This window comes from Uloborus diversus, chromosome 3, assembly GCF_026930045.1.
Source record: "Uloborus diversus isolate 005 chromosome 3, Udiv.v.3.1, whole genome shotgun sequence".
NCBI classification, from domain to species: Eukaryota; Metazoa; Arthropoda; class Arachnida; order Araneae; family Uloboridae; genus Uloborus; species Uloborus diversus.
The window spans coordinates 68,398,854-68,418,646 of record NC_072733.1 but is presented as its reverse complement, the minus strand read 5'-3'; the positions used below and the strand labels follow the sequence as shown (position 1 = coordinate 68,418,646).

At 33.8% G+C, this 19,793-nt stretch overlaps 1 protein-coding gene across 4 annotated transcripts; it reads left to right on the top strand.

Moving 5' to 3' along the window:
* Nucleotides 1–556: 556 nt before the first annotated feature.
* Nucleotides 557–19,589, top strand: LOC129218515 (alpha-ketoglutarate-dependent dioxygenase alkB homolog 7, mitochondrial-like). Of its 4 annotated transcripts, none has more exons than XM_054852805.1 (5): nt 561–1,555; nt 2,108–2,187; nt 6,251–6,424; nt 10,244–10,368; nt 19,343–19,589. In XM_054852805.1, exons 2-5 carry the CDS (start codon nt 2,119–2,121, stop codon nt 19,461–19,463), a joined length of 489 nt encoding a protein of 162 aa, XP_054708780.1. In that variant the 5' UTR covers nt 561–1,555; nt 2,108–2,118; the 3' UTR covers nt 19,464–19,589. The 4 variants fall into 4 exon arrangements, with proteins under 4 accessions (XP_054708779.1, XP_054708778.1, XP_054708780.1 ...); XM_054852806.1 differs by having other exon boundaries at nt 1,500–1,555; nt 2,111–2,187; XM_054852804.1 differs by having other exon boundaries at nt 557–2,187; nt 6,251–6,319.
* The last annotated feature ends 204 nt before the right edge of the window (nt 19,590–19,793 follow it).

The following is a 19,793-nucleotide window of genomic DNA, read 5'->3' as shown; positions in this document are numbered from 1 at the left end:
TTCGATGGGGGGGTTGTCCCCAAAACCCCCCCTTAGCTACGCCCCTGATTTAAATTTTGTTATCTTTCAATTTTTTTTATGTCTATCAATCTTGCTACAGAAGCAAGTTGATTAAACAAAAAAAAAAAAAAAAGAAAAAAGTGATGAAGAAATATGTAATAAAATATATTAAATATCAAACCTGAAAATTAGGTAGCAATAGCAACTGTAATAAGTGTGTGTGAACTGAAAAGCTACAACAGGAGTATTGATTGAATATGACACCAAAACTCCCTGTCATAGCCATTCTGTGTGAACACAGTGCAGAAAAGCTTCCATCTTTGAAAAAATAGCTTCAACTTAAGAATAGGAATTACAATTCACAACGTACTTGCAATCCAGTAGATTTGTGATTCTTGAAAGCAGACTTTGTATCAACTTTGTTTCTGTTTAGGAGGTATTCATAAATGCTTATCATTGAAATCGCGGTAATGATCGACAAACGAAGACTCGTTTTTTTTTTTTTTTTTTTCTTATTTCTGTATTTAAAGGATTAGGAAAATCAGATCCGTTGATCGACAATTTTTGAGAATAGCAAAGCCTATTATACTCATTTCATGCATTAAAATACGCAAAAGACATGATTCTACCTAGAACTGAAAGAAAACAAAATTGCCTGAACACTGTAAACATCAATCGTTAGCAATAGATTCGCCATCCATCTACTAAAGGATCGGTAAGGTCACAGCCATTGAAAGATAATTTTTAACAATAACTAAGTTTGTCTTTCTTATTTAATGCATTGAAATACGCAGAAGACATTATTCTGCTTTTTAAAGAAGCACAACAAAATCGCTTTCGCTATGAACACCTATCTCTAGCAATGGAGATTGGCGCTTAACCGGAAATAAGACTCGCTACTTCCGGTCTACGTCAGTGGTTTGTTTGTTTATTTAGGATATTTGGTGAATATTTTTCATAAACTCTAAAATCCAATTTGGTACCAGCCCACCTTCAGAGGGTGTCTCCCAGCGCAAACGCACCCCCCTCCCTCTCCCGTGTGGATGTAAACTGCGTTTAACAGAGTTCCTGTAATTTTCAACTTTTGGGGAACCTTTTTGAAATGAAGCAGTTAGATTCCCCCCTCCCCCTTTCACCGTAGCGGCGCCCCTATATATTAATATGTTCGTTTTGTTTTTGAAGACTTAAAAAGTGATAAAATATGAGAGAGAAAAATCCAACAAGAAATGAGAGGCCTAAAGACCAATCAAGCCAGTTATTCGCATAATTGCCTATTTAATGAAACGAAAGCGCGCACTCTCATCAAAACCGGGCAAACCCCCTGTCAGCATCGTTCCCATCACGCAGTGGCAGAACTTGTTCTGCACATCATGAAAGCTTTTCCCTTTTCTACCAAGAGCCAGAAATCCGTTTTCCCTACCCGGCGATGAGGAGAAACGACTAAGTCTTTAACATAAAGATTTGTCCTGCCCCTAGACGCTTGTGCTTTTAAAGCTTAGCAGATGCCTCATGATGAACTAATGAACATGTGCGATCTACCGCAAATGGAAATATTGTAATAGTGTATTTGTGGTTTTGCCCCTAATAGGAGATAATAATCAGTTTTCTCATTATAATTTCTGTATTTTCATTGTTTGTTAGTCATAAAGTGTTTTTGCGCGTATTTACTTGCGCATTTTTGCTATTTCTAAGACAAACAACGATGGTTTGCTCGATGGTTGCTAATGAATTAAAAAACATATTCAGAGTCATGACTTTTTGATATCGATGATGTTCAAATCCTTTCAAAACTTTTTCAAAAACTGTTGCAATTATTTGAAATAAAAAGAAAATTCATATGACAGCTCTTAAGCAGTTTTTTTTTTTTTTTTTGAGCAATAATTTAATCCTTTTTAAACTTGTGTATGTTATTTTATGAAACAATTGATCTGGATGTATAAGTTGTGGAGACCTCGGAGAAATGCATCAATTTTCAGCAACTTTCTATCCTTTCGGAGTAATAAGGAACAGAGAAATATTTGTCTTCCTGAGTACTTATCAGGATCTGATTGTGAAACTGCTGCAGTAATTCATGGCAGCTTCCAACTATATGAAAATTTTGTTTCAGAAGTGGAAGAAATGAAACTTATTGCTGAAGTTGATCCTTTCTTAAAAAGACGCCGATATGAAATAGATCATTGGGATGGAGTAAGTGAATTTCGCATTCTAGCTGTAGTCTTCATTTTATTGATTTTGTAGTGCGTTAAACTGCCAAAGTATCATTTTGTCCATTTCGCCCCCTTTTTTTCAGTACAATAAAAGTTCATAGTTGAAAATGGTTAGCTTGAAATTAATAAATTAACCTGTTTTCTTTTCATTTGCGGAACATTTTTTACACATTTGTACGCAGTGTTTAGACACACTTGTATGTGAAATACTTTAAGTGAAAATGGAAAAAAAGAGTAAAGATGCGTATAAAATAAATGAATTATTTATTTTTAGTTAAAATGCATTAATAACAATGAACAAAACATGTGCATATGCTGTAAATTTCAACATCTTTATCCGTCATATGGCAAGTTTTGTTACCAATAAATGCAAAAAAATTAAAATGAGAGATAAAAAGTCATTAAGTTTCTGAGGCTAGAATCAAAAGTTGTAGGATGAGTTAACACATAAGTGTTGATAAAGAAAATGTTGGCTGTTATAAATTGAAGCTTGATCTTGATAATGTTAACTGCTTTTTGGGGCGTTCAATAAAAAAGAGATGCATTATTGCTACACTGATTTGAGTTGGAATATTTTTGCAAAACTACTACGAAAGCAACCTAACTCAACTTGGTCCCAATCACCTTTCTCTATTACCTCAAAAGGGAATAAACATTGTCATTCTCAAGCTTCAACTTATCAGAGCTACATTATACTGTTGGACCCCGTTTTAACGAACCTCCATTTAATGAATTACGTGATTAGCCCTCTTTTCCCCCGACCAAAATGAAGGCAAAAACCCCTATTTCCGGAATAATAAGCCCCGAATTTACAAATTATTTTAACGGCCGTTTTTTTCTGAGCAATCACGATTGCTAATTGTTTTCATTTGACTGTCCTTGACGTTCCAGTTCCTTTTTCAATCCCACCGTCCTCTGCAGGCGCGACTCCTCCGGTCCTGAGCACTGTCCCTACGAATCCACTTCTCCTGATCGGTGGCGTCCATGTCCTTCACACACCCATACACTGTCACACACACGCACGTACGCCTTTACACACATATATGCCAACATGCATTCACACCGGTCTTCGCACACACAAGCCTACACATACACAAGTATACTCATATAACTGCCCAAGAGGAGGGGCAGGCTTGGGGGGACAGGAGCCGTTTCTAGAAACAATAACTCCAATGAGTAGGGTCCTGTCGCTGCTCGTGAGTGCGAAAAACATAATTTGAATTCAGAATTCAAATTAATTTCATTTTTAAAAAAAATTGAGTTAGGAAATATTGGATTGTTTTCAACTGGTATATCCATCTTGTGCGAAAGCAGAAAAAGACTTTTCTTCAAAGCAGCAATGTTGGACGGGCAAGTGGGCAACCAATGAATAGCCATTCTGTTGCAGAAAGTGATAATGAAACTCTCATGAAAACTTACTTTTTCTAATGCTTTGCATGGAATGGAAACTTTAAAAACATATATCATGCAGTAGGCTGTAAATTAAATCTTCTCTCCATAAAGTCGAAAGAGAGCTATTTCGAGTCAAGTATCAAAGAAACCTATAACTTAGTACAACAAAATTTCAATTTAACTAGTGTATAATAATCGCGGAATCCAGAATGAAGAGTGTACACATTTAAATATGGATATTTTTGCGGTTACTTATTGAGACTTTTAGATAAAGTAAATGCGTTTTTTTAATTGTTGGATTTTTTAAATTGTAGGATATGGATGCAACCTGGAGACGGTTTTCGCTAGAGAAGTGGTATCGAGAGGTGCTGGTCGACAGTGGTGCTGCAGAGGGAGGGGGGAGGGGAATAAAAACACATAGGACATGAAAACAGTCAAATGAGAACAATAAGCAATGTGATTGCTCAAAAAAAGAAGAGCTAAAAAAGCTTGCATGGTCTAATGTGGGAATAGAAAAGATAAAAGACGAGTAGAGTGACCGGTGATTTTAATGTCTTATCTAAAAAGAATCAACCACTCGGGGTAGGAATTTATGAGGGTAGCCTACAAAGCAGTGAAAATGCTTAATAAACCATAATAAAACTGTCAACATGATGTCTGATGCCTTCCTTTTATCTTTAATGACGAGAGTTTGTGACCCCACTGGTCTGAAGGAAAATCGTTAGTGCCCCTGGCAGTAGTAGCCTTTATTCCGTGTTTTAGGAATTAGTGTCGGGCCCACACTATCTTTATCCAATGGAATCGTCATCTTTTAAGAGAGGATCTACTCTATTTCCAAACACTATCCAGATGTGACGTTTTTATTTGATAGCCATAATGATGCTTCTTGCTCATGCTGAGTAAGTTTCATCTTTTTTATTTAATTAGATTAAATGTTAAATGCGTAAGGTTAGACATTGTTTATTTAACTTGAATTATGTTTTATATAATTTTTTTTTGACAAATTTTGACTTAGTATCGATATATTTTTGCGATCCAACACACAAAATTTTAATATGCTTTTAACATCAACCTACTGTTGCGAACCAGCGATTTTTTACCCTTCTCAGACTTGAATTTTGTTTTGGTACTTTTGATGAATATTTATAATTAAATAGAAATAACCTGGAAAGAAATGCACTGAAAACATGTATAATGTTAATATTTTTAAGATTCCTGCTTTAAAAAAAAGGTTAGTTGCAAGAGTTTTGATATCAAGCACGTTAGGTTTCTGTTTTCTAATTAAATGTTTTTCAGATGCGTACTGTAATAAAATAATACCAAACGGAATGTTATTTATCAATTTTTTTTTGTTTGAATAGCACCCTCTAAACACTCTGTCACATCATTCCCCATTTTTTAATTTTTTCTTTTAATCGGTCATTTTACCGTCACTTGCGGGACAAATTAGATGCAATAATTTCACCAACATTTTGTTATTTTAATCTTAATGCATACCTACCAACTCGACTGGTTTTTCCGGGATATTCCTGGATTTTGATCATTTCTCTTGATTGTGTATATGACTTGTCTGAAAATCTATCGAACTATCTGAAAATCTAGATTCAAGTGACATAATCAAGGAGTTCAAGTAAGGAATAAATAGAACAGTTCTGTAATAGTCAAAAGGGGAGGCCGCAAGAATGTTAGATTGATGAATTTGCTACGGACATGTTCTGGGCATTTTCATATCTATATTTTTATCTATATCTAGGGAATTACATAAATATTTAACTGCTATTAAAATTTCATTTAACTCTTCATTTGATTCCTTCCTGTGCTTGCAAAACCTTTGCAGACGTTATTCTTTATGTGTTGGTGTATGGTAAGTAATTCAAAGTCGACAGGTTATAATTTATTCACAATTGGTTCCAGGTAAGATACCTTGTTAAAATTCCGAAAACAACTTCAGCGTAGACTAGAGTAATTAAAATTAGACATTTTTTAGTAAATCATTTATTAACGACTAAAGAAATAATGTTTTTATATTTATGGCAAAAAAAATAGTACTAAAAGCAAGGAAGTACCAATGTCTAAGGGCTCGAGCTCTCCCTTGCCCCTTCTCCTATGTTCGAAGTGTAAAACAGTATTCATTCACGTAAGAGTAAATGAATGTACAAAAGTATAATGTATTGCTCTCAAAAGTTTTCAGTTCTTTGAATTATTTTTTTCTGCAGAAAAAAGTAAAACTCTAAAATTTATCCAAGGAACAACTCTACCATGGGGAGGTAAACGGCAGTGTCTGCAAAAATGAGTTTTTGAGAAATTTGAAGAAACACGTTTTTGATTCCCCACAAACAATAGTAAAATGTTGGAATTGGGCATTCTGTTCGTGCTTTCATTTCAGTGAAAACTAAATGTACAATTTTGGACAATAAAGCTTGCGAAATATATAGCAAAGAAAAAAATTCAAAAATGTTTTTTGGGCTCCTTTCTATTCACTGTTCACTTTTGAACTAAAATAATGTTCACATTTAGTGGGTTATTCTGAACTAAAAATGAGTTATTGTTAAAATATTCTTTCCTCTATTGAAGTATTTTTTAAGTGCAGCTCTATTTAAGTATATTTTAAGTGCAGCAATAAAATTTATTAATATGACTTCTTATTGCAGGCAATCACTACCTATAAGGAGACTGAAAAAATGGACTGGAACGTTCAAAACAGTGAAGTTCTTCAAAGAGTGAGAGATATTGCTTTTACACCTCAGTGTTCACAGATTAAACATGTTCATGTATTAGACATAGCCAAACATGGTTACATCAAACCACATGTTGATAGTATCAAAGTAAGCTGGTTGGGTTTTCAGTTACTTAAAATATGAAACATATCTTTAAACAATGTGTATGACATATAACTTTTAACAACTCCATGCTATATAATAAAAAAAACATGGACTTGCTGGGAATTCCGATTGTCTGGGTTTTGGATTTTTTCGGATTTCCGACACTAGTTAAAGAAGTTTGTATAAGTGCTGATTAAAAAAATCAAATTTCCTTACACTATTTCTTGAATCAATCACAATTATAATACAGAAAGCTTAAATTTCCTGGTTTCTGGGTTTTTGATGTTGTTACTGTATTTAACAATATGAAACATAAAGTAATTCATTTATTTGTTAGTCTTCTGAACTTTTATTTTTCCTAGTATGATCAGTTAATTACCATAACTGGAATAATACAGTTTCAGACCAATGTTTTTTTATTAGTTGAATTTATATTGATAAATACATAATAAATATTTTTTTAAATGTACAACAATAAAGTGAGTCAAGTTATTCTGGTGTACAACGTGCTATCTAGTTTTTCAGTAGCAATAAAATAGTACTTACAGGGGGATAATAATGTGCCTTAAAATTGTCCTGAAATTTGTCAAAAAACAGTTTAAGGCCCACGGGCCCTTAAGTGATTTATTCCAGCGACCTGTTGCAAAGGGGTCTGAAAAGTGCTTTCTTTGGAAAAAAAATTCTTAATTGTTTTGAGAAGAAGCTTTATTGGAACTAATGTCATATACCCCACCCTTGGCCACTTTTTCCTATTGGCGCCAAGAAAGCGTCACATTGACATGACAGTATGAAATCAGTACGTTTGCAAGGTGTTTTATCTATTTTTTTATTTGTATTATTTTCACTTCAAACTCCAGAATTAGATTTCATTGTTTAATTATTTCTGTTATTCTTCAAGACTGAATAGTTTTCTAGCCTAAGAATGTTTTCTTAAAGCTGACATCTGATCAGAAATTCATATAAAGATATTAATGGTACTCCCAATTTAATTTAAAAAATGAAAATTTCTTCTTTTTGTATAATACTTGACTTATTTTTAAAATTCATGCTTCTAATTGTATTATAAAGACATAAAATGCCTGTAGTTAGGAATAATTGCAGAAGTTTTTATAGCACATTAAGAGCAAGCACTTTGAAAGCACCTTGTCAGGTGAATAAGCACCTTGTGAGAAGGAGAGAGGAGGTAACATAATCAATTTTGCATGCTGATGGTCAGATGACTCGCAATAAACCTGTACACAGCTCAAATTCTGGTTACATTAGTTAACATTATTCTCTAATTTGATGAGGTAATGAGGAACCTGTGTGGTTCGGGAAATCGCGGAATGTTGATTGATTTGAATAGTCTTCTACTTAAAACTCCCAAAAATCAACTCAGTTTTTAAAAAACAGGAGTTCAAATGCCAGAATGCTAAGAAACAAAGCTTCCATGAAAAGATAAAAATATAATGCCTCATTATTTGAAGCATTATACGTGTCCCATCCAGGAGTACTTGAAAGGTTAATATCTTAGTAAAATAAAGTAAATTACTACAAGTTTCATGAAATACTGTAAGTTACATCCCTTTTGTCTAAGGAAAAGAGCTTGATTACCGCTCCTCTAAAAGCACCAGAACCCAACAGAGAAGCGCAATAACAGGGTTCTGCCCCTGGAAGGATCGCCAACACATATTTGGCCGAGGCAAAAACTGCTAGAAACGCCTGACGACTCAGGATCGTCGAAGGCAGTTAGGAACCATTTTCTTGCGACGAGCCTGAATCGGCCGGGGCAGTATTAACACAAACTGCGCGGCCGATCCTGTATCGGCCGGGGCAAAGAATGGGTTAAGCATGCTCTTTCAGGAAAAAATATTTCTTATAAATTTCGGAAACACCTCCATTCTCTTTATATCTTTTTTTTAATTTTGGCCAGTTCAAATTGATATTATTGATCTGAAAAATAACACGTAATGTGTTAGGTTAATTAATATTCATTATTTTTTGTGCTTTTAAATGCTTATACATGTTTTCAGATTGATTTAAATGCATAGTGAATTAATTTTTGATTGCTTCTTTTTTATCTAATGTAGTGACATTTTACAGATAAATATAATTTAGTTTTTTAACCATATTCCTTTTTTCGAAAATTGTTTTTGAAAAGCTAACACTTAATAAATATAAATAAAAGGTTCATTTGCTACTTTTTTAATATTAACTACCTATAATTCAGATTTTTTTTCATTAACAATTAAATTACGAAGACGTTCGTCTATTGTGCATTGAAGTTACAACAAACCAGCTTAATTTTTCTGGTCGTTTGTGGGGGGGGGAGGGTAACGTCATGTCTTCGTACGACCCGGGTTTTGGACGCAGAAGTTAGAACAGAAGAAAGTAAAACAAATTAAAAAATGAAAACTATATTAATCTTTATTGTAACTCCTTTCGAATTTTCTATTTCTTTCAATATGTTTTGAAGTAAAAAGGAAATATGATTTTTATTTTAAAATTTTTGAGAATTTATCATTTCTTCGATACGTTTCTTCCTCATTTTTATTGTTTGCTCTTAAAGTATTTTATTTATTCATTATTTTTTTATTCATAAATTTTGCAGACTAGAGATGCAAATGATTCAAAAAGCCTTTTCATTTTTTTTAAATCTTGAAAATTACTCAAAATTCAAATCGAGGCTTTTGATTTCAATAATTGCTTTGAATGCAATTGTTGAAGCAGAGCAAAATGAAAGGAATCAATACATGAAAAATAACATTCTGTCCTCAAGGAAAATAATCTCGTTTCAATTCGAAGAATTAAAAAAAAAAAGAACTGATCAGGGATAGCTTTTGTAAAAAGTAAAACAATTTTATATAATTAATATACAATTCTGTTGGTTTCTGTAAAGTAACTTTTGCAACAGAAGAGTGAATAACACAGTTTAGTTTTCTCTCTCTCTCTTTTTAAGAGTGTTGATGGCATTGCACTATTTTTATCTCTTGGTACTCTAAAAATATTCAACTTGTTATGTACAATGCTGAATATTTCAATGAGGTAAAATATAGTACTTGCAATTCGGCAGTTTGTGCGTGTAGCGATCTTGAGAATGATAGCAATGTTCTATACACGCACGTGCATCTGGTGCCAGAAGGAGCGGGAATGAATCTTGACGTCATCAGAGGAGATGGGAAAACTAAGGGGGCGGGGCTAATCGGGAGACTTTAAAAATTAATTTAAAAATAACTAGCAGTCCGAATGAACTGAAATCGGTGTCTATCGCTATAAAATGGCTTAAATTTTCATTTAAAAAAATTTAAAAAATGCATGCAGGTTCCTCATTAGGGAATAAAAGATCCAATGTTGCTACACACACACAATTTTTATCGAATATGATAATTGATGAAAGATTTACGTGTGGCTTGGAATAGTATTGTATTTTATTATGAGTTTTTTTTTTTTTTTAATTTTCAGTTCGTTTTGTCTTTAATGTTATTTTTGTAGATATCACTCATTTGGAAGAGGTGTGCCACAATACGAAAAACTGACATTTAGCAGGAAAAGCATTTGAAGTTGAACTCTTCAAGCAATTTGCATTAAAAAAAATAAGTTTGCTGTGCTCTCCAGTGCTTAATATAAAAACAAAAAATCTGTTATTATTTTTCCAAAGATTATAACATCATTTGAAGACCTTTGAGCGAAAAGAAAATTAGAAATTTTGTATTGTGGCACTCTTCTTCAATACGAGCGATATGATAAATTACTAGATGTTGCAATGGTTAATTTTCATAAAACAAAAAAAAAAAAAAAAACTTAGTGTGTTCATAAATATTTCTATGATATTTTTTCTTGCAGTTTTGTGGCGATACTATTGCTGGATTATCTTTATTATCTTCGTCAATTATGAGATTAGCTAAAGAAAATAACAAAGAAAAATTTGTTGATGTTCTACTTTCAAGGAGGTCCTTGTACATTATGAAGTAAATTTCAAGTTAATATAATTTTTCGTAACATAATTAGTTCAGCTAAATGTTATCATGGTTTTATGTTATTAATCGCTTATTTGTTATCAAAATCACTTGGTCCCGATTTTCTCTATTCATGATTACTTTATGTGATCATTGGGTCATTTCATATTGACGAACATAACATTCAGAGACTCTGTTTTGTTGCACATCATGAGTTTTAAACGTCTAATAATCATTTACTTGTGGTTTTGTGGAATTTTGTGAAAGAATAAAACTTATTTGTAATATTCATGCAATAAAACACAGTATAAATTACATAAATTGGTTTTTGAAACTAAATTATTATAGTGTGACGATCGTAACATTTTTGCAACCTTGAACTTTTAACATGAAATTCAGCTCTCAATTTCTCTGAAGTTTTGGTAGATATTATTGTAATATCAGTGCAATGTGTTATTTTCATTCCTTAACTTTATTTTTCATGCATAATAATACTCGTTTTTCTTATAATGTAACAGAAATGAATATTTCTTCAAAATATGACGTGTGACGAACGTAACATTGAAGAGCGTACGTCTTAAGTTACGTTCGTCACTGTGATGATTCGTGTAGTTTTTTAGACCGTTACATGTCTAAATATTAATAAGTAAGCACTGATACTTTGTCTTAAAAGTAACACTTATATCAACAATTTTTCAACATGGATGAAATAAATTTTTTCTTTTTTTGACTTTATGCAAAAAAAAAAAAAACTGTTGTGAAGTGAAACTTTTTATGCGAGCTTTACTTTTCTGATCCCCAACATTTTTATGTGATGGAAGTAACATAGTTGTTTTTTAATTGCTTCCAGAAAAAATGAAAAATGATAGCGTTTAAATTAAATTTTGTTAATGAAATTAACAATTTAATTTCAAGGCTCAAGTAAGCATATATTTGTGGATTTTAGTCACTTTAAACATTTCAAATAATGCGCGTTTTAGAGGATTTCTTTGATTCAAGTTCAAGAGCATAATCCACATTGCTACGCATGGGTGCAAGACCTTCCGTCTCAGGACGGATTTCCGTCTTAGACAAAAATTCTGAGACGGAGATCGGAACAGAAAGAAATTCAATGACTTTCAGTTTTTACTTAAAAAAGAAATTCAGTGTTTGAAAAATATGCTTTAATATTACTGGACCGTTCCATAACCACGAATTTACATCGACATTTTCTTGATTTTCTGCCATGGACTTGTTTTGTTTGCAAGTGGCTTTTAGACTTGCGCTGTTTGACTTTTATTGATTCCTGACGAAATGAAATATTTACACCACAGCAAAGGGTGTCCACATACCAGGTAAAGCGGGAACTATCAGGGATTTTGAAGATTTTAATGGAAATGGGAGTTTTAGAAAGAATTGGAGGTAAATCTTAAGTTGGTTTGAACCAGCAATGAGCAATCGTTCCTGCATTTTTAACAAGACTTGTGGAATCACTAAATTCCAATGTCATTCAATCTAACACTTGCTAGAATGGAAATATGGGGGTGGGGGGGGGGCGGGGAGAGAGAGAAAGGAAATAAGAAAAATAACGGCAGCATAAGTTTGCGAAAAAACACTGTTCTTGCAAAGATACCGCAAATTAACCCAAGATACTGAGGTCTTAAAACTTTTATATCTTGGACAAGCTAGGAGGGGGGGGGGCTACTCTCTCCCCCGAAAGTTTTCCCATGCTGAAGTATTGAAATGCTATGTTGGCCATTTTTGAGTGAGTTAGGGAATTCAGGGGCTTTCTCAAAACATTTTCGAAATTGTAGTCTTAAACCTTTGAGTTGTCTTTGGGGATGTGTGGAGGGGAGTTGCTCTTTCAATAGAAAAAGTTAATCTTAAACACAAACTTACACTGCCTTTAGTAAACACAATGAGAGGGAGGGGTATTCCTGACGCTCAGCCCGAAATATTTCTGTTTCTGAAACTTTAAGAGCTTTTTTTTGGGCTATCTTTGGATGACTTAAGGGGGAAGGGTGTAGGAAGCTTCTTTCAAAAAGTTTCCGAAATTAAAGTATTAAAACTTTTAGCCGGTCATAAGTTATGTTTATAGGTAAAGGGGGGTACTATTCCTAGAAAAAAATTAAGAAACTGGAGGACTTAAAAATTCAAATTTAGGACATTTGTGGTGAACTCAGAAAAAGGGGTTCAGGAGTTCTCTTCCAAAAATGTTTTGATGCTGAAATATTTGAAACGCTACTTTAGGTTATATTTGAGTGCCTTAAGAGGGATGTGATACGGGGACCCTGCCTGGGGTAAGGATTCAGTTCCCCTAGTTCTTTTTTTTTAATTAATGAATATTAGAAAGTGTATCTCATTCAAAAAATATATCTACTTCAGTGAAGCGGTTTTTTCATTGCTAATTTCACCACCTGCTATCTTATAAAAAAATACTTTTTCAAATGAAAACAGTTGGGGGGGGGGATGTTGCCAGTTCATTATCATTAGTCGCCCATACCCTTCCCCCACCTTTCTTTCTTTTCTGGTTTGTTGGCGCTACCTTGGGTAGACTTTCCGATCAGAACTGATTTATGATGCAAAAGTGAAAATCTTATGTCCCGAGCAATTTTATTGCTGCAATAAAAATGTTTGCGATCGGTAAAAAACTAATGGCGGGGAGCTCCTACCACTTTTACCCCTAACATTATCCAACATTGTCTAAAATTGCGTTTTTGGAACTTCAATTTCGAAATATTGCTGAAGGAGGTTTCCTGAACTCCATCCCTTCAATAATGCAGTCAAAAAGCGTATAAACGTTATAAAAGATGGAGTACAATTTCGTTTTGAAAGCTTATATTTTGGGGAGAGCCCAAAGCGCCCCCCCCCCCCATTCTCTAATATTTTTGAAGGTTGTCCAATTTTGTGATTTTTGGGACTATCAGTTTGAAATAATTGATGTAATATTCCCTGAACCCCTCCTTTCCTTTAACTTTACCAAAATGGCCAACCATTGCGTTTTTTGGACTTCAATTTAAAAAAATTTCTGGGGGAGTGCCTCCAGACCCCCCGTTATTTGCAGTTTTCTAGGTTTTTAGAATATTACAATTTAAAGGCTTAAAATTCAAATCAAACACAGATTCCAAAACTGGCATTGTTAAAAACTACAACATTTATACACATAATTTTTTTAAAGCACACATGCGTGTGGGGGGGGGGGCTGAAAATATTTTCCGTCTTGAACTCATCTCCAAACTTGCATCCTTGTTGCTAAGGTTTAGCCTAGAATTTAATTTGTTAACTTTTATCATCAAAATTAACTTTATTATTACTATTATTTTTTATTGTTTTTGGCAACAACTAAAAGGCAAATTTCAAGTAATTTTTAGTTTTCTCACTGTTTATAATATATTTTCCTTATTAAAATATACAATCACATATGTCAGAAGCAGAAAGAAAAAGAGCTTGGCGTGAGAGAAAATGTACAGGTGAAATGGCAGTTTAGAATGTAATAAAGAAGAAAAGATAAAAGTTTTTCTTCTCTCTTGGGTCTTTATAACACACTTTTTTTTTTTTATCACACACAAGCGAAACTTTTTTTTTTTCCAGTGAGCTATCAAGAAATGTAATCTTTCCTACGAAAACAATATCCATTGTAAGGATTGTTTTTTCAAGAAGGCTTCTGTCAGATTCTTTTTGACTGTCATTTCTGCCAAAGTAATTGCATTATTATATTATTATTTAGCAAGATAACATATAAAAGCCTATTTTTCCTGGGACTACATGGGAGAGCGTGCTTTTTGAATCTTTCCGTAAACTTAGCATGTTAAGAAAGGCGAAGTTGCATTGGTTTACAACTCTATGCAAAGCTAGCTTACTAGCTTCTCTAGAATTGATTCTCATCTCCTAACTTCTCATTTTTTATTTCTCAGTCTTCTTGCCCCCCCCCCCCCCCCGTGTCCGTTTACCTTGTCATGGTGGGGGGCTTGAGGTGTGGTGAGTTCAGGGCGAGCTCTTGGGAGGAGTAGTGAGCCCCCAGTTGCTCAAACAGAATATCGGCGGGAAGGGACTTTTGTTCCGTTCCTTCCCTCATCACACTTACCAAATTCGGACGAAAACTCCGAAGCTAAGGTGTGTCAACCGTGCCGATGGCTGGGTGGTACCGGGGCGATAAGTTCGTTTTCATAGATGACAACACAACATTTCGTCAAACAGTCACTGTCCAGGAGTGTCTAGAAGGAGAAAATATTCAACCCATCGGATAGGTAGCATGTTCTCTAGATCTCAATCTCATTCAAAATGTTTAGGATTGTTTACGAGCAGTCTTGCTGGTGAATAACACCCTCCAATAAACAAGGACACCCTCATTTGTGGCTGACAGAGGAATGGTATAAATTACCCCAACAGCTGCTGGATAATGTTGTGCAAAGCATCACACAATGTCCAGAAGCTTGCATCGCTCTCCATAGTGGCTATATCCCATAGTGACATCTTACGCTGGAACACCTGGGGACAATAATTACCTTTTTCCACTTTTACGTATTCAGCACAAAATGACTGTTTTGTTCTTTGAACTCTTTTTGACTTGTTCTGTATTTCAGAGCACAATAAATCATCATCATTGTAATGTTCTAGCGTTCTGGCATTAGTTTATTGCGCTTGCCATCGAATTACACTTACTTTTTTACGTGTTACATAGCTCATTGTCATTGGGATTCATCCTTAGCAATTGTGTACCAGTGTAATTTTATCGACTGCCAATTAATCGATAATTATTGATGAATTGGCTTATTGGTGCATCCCTATACAGAAGTAAGTCCTCAGTTTTAAAAAAAGATAATAAAATACGTTATATACTCTTCCACAGTTAAATTTTTTTCTTTTCAGACACTCATACAGGTAAAACGTGCACCAAGTTTTTCCACTTATTTTCTTAGTTCCTTCTCTTTTACCCTTTTATTTACAAATGTTACTCAAACATAGTTCATCTAAATGCATAATAAGGTCAAATTTTAAAAATAAATGCGTGTTAATTGCATTTTGCACCTGTTTTTAGATTGTTTTAACTTTAAAGTAACTAAAATTATCTTACTTTTTCAAAGGAAAAATTGGTGTCCATGAAAACCCATTTCGTGGAAATGAATATTACCTCTTACAGTAGTCAATTGGAAAAGAAAAAAGATATCTACAGAGTATGCGAGATGCAGGATTCAATTTAGCAATCTTAAACTTTAGTACCATTGACTCTCGATAACTTAAATCCTTGTAACACGAATATTCCTCTTTTTCTTTTTAAGTTGAAGTTTTAACAAAAGTTTCATTTTCATTTTATGCTAAAAATGAGACAAAATGAGAAGAAAAAAAAAAGGGTTTTGTCTCGATTGACACATTGTTTTCATTATCAGCTTGTATAAGGGGGATAGTTTATTTAAAATATTGCTTCTTATTGCGCAGTGTTGCAAAATTGCGTGAAAAGTAGCAGATTGGTCTATTTGTTGCCGCGGCTAAAATTTCATTGCTTGCTAATCTTTGACAGACTTAAAATTTTGGTAAAATATAAAAACAAAATCCTTGATTTTCTGGATGACTCAAATAATTGTACTTTTAAGCCAAGAAGCTATTTAACGGCAATGCAAACTGAAGTCACGTGAAAAGAAATTGGGCTTATGGCAGATGAAGTAGTTAAAACGGTTTTAAGAGATGTGCTTTTATAAACAGCAATGATGATGAAGCTAAAGGGACCATCGAATGGGATCATTTTGAAATGTTTGTTGATGTGGACTGGGCGGGAATGAAAGATTACTTGGAATATTCAGAAAAATGTAACTGCCTGTGAATCCTTTTCTACAAAGCGATTGCACAAGCTGTTCGAGAAGAGTGCTGGTGCAGACTCTGATGGAGATAATGATGAAGAAACTTCACCACCTCCAACTAATCGGCAATACCCGGCAAATTCCGAAAACGTGGATGAGGGCCAATCCATGGTTTCGGTCGTGACGTTTACACAACTTCAGTTGCTCAAATCCAGAGCCGCCCTTAGGCCGATTAGAGCAAAAGGGCCCTCGCCAGCAGGGCCCCGCTATAACAAATCCTTTTTTTTTCCTCACGAAAGTAAATAAGAAAAAAAAATGAAATAAAAAGTTCTTTAAGCATCCCTGTTAAAATTATCGAAATATATTTCCAAAACTACTAGTCTCAAAAAAATTTCTAGAGGAAAAACTTAAAACAAATAGCCAGTTGAACATTTTTAAATCAATATCCAAGGCCTTACCCTATTACTTCCGATTAAACAAAAGGAAACACTGTACAAATTTTTTATAATTATCGGCAATTAATACAGTGAGCAATAACATAAGGGTCCAGGGCCCCTATCCCAGGATTTTACTATCATATGGGTAATGTAGGAATTGTCCCAAGACCCCCAAATTTAAGGAATTTCCAAAAATTTAGTCATTGTTAATCATGGGCGTAACTATTTCGTTTCATGAATTTTCTGTCTAAAACCCCATTCCTGAGCATCAAACTGTCTTTGTGCTAAATTTGGCAAAGATCCGACGAAACTGTTTTTTTTTTTGTATTAGGAAAGTCCCCTTTGGGGGGGATCGCTCCCCCCCTCATAGTGGGTCAAAATGCCCTAGGTAAATTTCTGAGTATCAAAGAACCTCTGCCAAATTTTGCAAAGATCCAATGAAAACTATATTTTGACAGAAAAAATGTCACACCCTAACCAACGTAGCTCATAAACATTTTTTTTTCTAATGGAAATAGTTGTGTGCGTTGTTAGAATGATTGAGCTCATTGTAAAAATGTCAAACGTCTACAACAAATATATATCGTTACATAATAAAAAATAACTAGTTTTGGTTATGGGTGTGACAAAGATTTTAGAGAATTTTGTTTACCTGTTATTAAAAAAAATGGCTATCTACAAAAAAGTTTGACTACTGGAAAGTGACTAAGTGGGTATTGACTATAACATTATAAAACAGTATCTTCCAAATTGGATCTAGTGTTGCCAAATCTTAGGCTAAAAACTTGATAGTTTTTAATTTAAAAAAAAAGAGTTTGAAAACGTAATCTTTGCTTGTTGAAACTGTATTTACTGTAAGAACTGTGATGTTTTACATATTGTATTAGGAAACTATACTTTCTTTTGAATGAAATGACATATAACATGATGGTATAAAGTGTAATGTATATTTTGATGCTGATGACCTATTTTCTGTGGATTGGCCCATAAGTCAAATTATATTTACCGTATTTTCGGGAATAAGCGCCGCACCCGGTGTAAGCGCCGCATCGTAATATATTCTCAAAGAAAAAAAATTTTAATGTATGCGCCGCACCCGTTGTAGGCGCTGCACCTTACATAAGTGCGCACGCAGCATTAAACAACTTAAAAGCACAATAAGTAGTAAAAAAAGCTGGATTAAATGTAAATAAAAATATTTTTTTATTTCTCGCTAGTATTTTTAATTAACAATAATGAAATATTTAAAAAAAATCCCCATTTTGTACTTTTTGCCTTTGGCATCCTTCGATTGGCCATCACTTTCGATGGTTAATTTATCCGATTTCCAACGGCAAACGCATCTCTCGTCAATGCCAAACTCTCTGGCAGCAAAACGATTTCCAATTGCTTCTGCCTTTATTACCTTAAACTTAAATGTTGCAGTATAACTTTTTAATTGCTTAGGAGCCATTTTCAAAAGCAACTCTGAAAAAATTCCGTAAAAAAAGATAAGCCAAGAACGCGCACGAACGACATCAAAAGATGCAACACGACGATCTGAGTGAATAATAAGATTAGAGCTAGGAGACAAGTTTCCCATTAGGTTGCTTGACCAAGCAACCCATTTTTGTGAGGGAGGTGGTAAATTCTCTTTACAAACTGGACATCCATCCCTCTCTCTTACTAGTACTTTTGCTCCCTCTTCTCCCTGACCCCTTCGCTCCGCCGCGATAAGGCTTGCTTGCCCACGTGGCTCTCTCCTCAGTGAAACACTTGCAATCGCTGACTCACCTTCCCTCCCCCTCTTTGCTTTACTTGTCGCCCAAGGTCGAAGGATTTCCTGTCCCTTCGCTCCGACGCGGTAAGGCTTGCTCACACACGTGGATCACCCTTTCTCTCCTCAGTGAAACACCTGCAATCGCTGACTCTTCTTCCCTCCCCCTCTTTGCTTTACTTGTAGCCCAAGGGCGAAGGATTTCTCAAAATAATAGCAAACGATGTGGTGCCATCTGTTAGCAGCATTTTCAACTTTTTTTTAAAACTTGAAAAAAAAAACACTATCCGCCGCACCCGTTATATGCGCCGCACCGACAAGTTTTTTTACTTTTTTTCTTGTATACGCCGCGGCGCTTATTCCCGAAAATACGGTTGACTTAATGTGGTTTTAAGATGCGATAAAAAAATACAAGCAGTTAAAAATAACTTCTATTTTTTTTTGTAATACTAATAGTTAATTTTATCGAAACAATAAGTGCTATAGTATATCTATTAAGTATCTGTGGAAAAGAAAATAAAAATTTCTTGAAAAGGCTGGGAAAAGAACTTCTGATTGCTCAAAGGTTTTGCTTGTTCCTTAGGACTTAGAGTTATTGAGAATTCACTGTATTTGCTTAGGATACATTTCATGGTCTGATCGACAGAGATTTTCGAGATGCAAAATTATCATGTCATTTTTTAAGATCAGTTACTTGAATTTTCCTGCATCAATATGTTTAAAGCAATAAAAGAATGCTCGTGAAGAGTTTTCTGATCATGAAAAAGATTTGACTACAAATTGAAATGTTAATTTAGCTTGAGAAAAAGGTAGTACATATTGGCAAGATTTTTTAATACATATAATCCAGGATCTAGTTGTTAACTTAATTTTATTTTTATTTAAATTGTTTTATTGGAGTATTAAAATTTTACATTGAAAAAGTTTTATTTTTAATTACTTTAAAAAAATTTCTTTTGCAATTTTTCTAATCTCAGTGATATTGGCTATTTCCTCATATATTGATTTTATTTTTTCAGAGGAACTTCTAGGTATGACTTTACTCATGAAATTTTAGAAGATGCAAAATCTTACTTCAAAAATAAGCATGTTCCCCGAGATCGAAGAGTATCTATAATTTGCAGAAATGAACCAAGCTAATGTAGTTATTTTTTTAAATTGTATAAATATTATAAATAACTGTTGAGAAAATAAAATAACATGATTATATATATATATATACACACACATATACATCATTATAGGCAGATTCAACTGTTAGCTATAATAAAGTGAAATTTTTTTCTAATTGTGAGTTTATTATTATTATTATTTTTTTTTTTTGAAACATTGCTTCAAAAACAAAACTGTCAGAATGAAATGTAATAATTAAAGCATGTGGCTGAAAGACCCCCTCCCCCCGTAAAGAAAAAACGAAAAAATTCATATATCTGTCGCTACAAAATGTTACAAGTTACAATAAATTTTCCT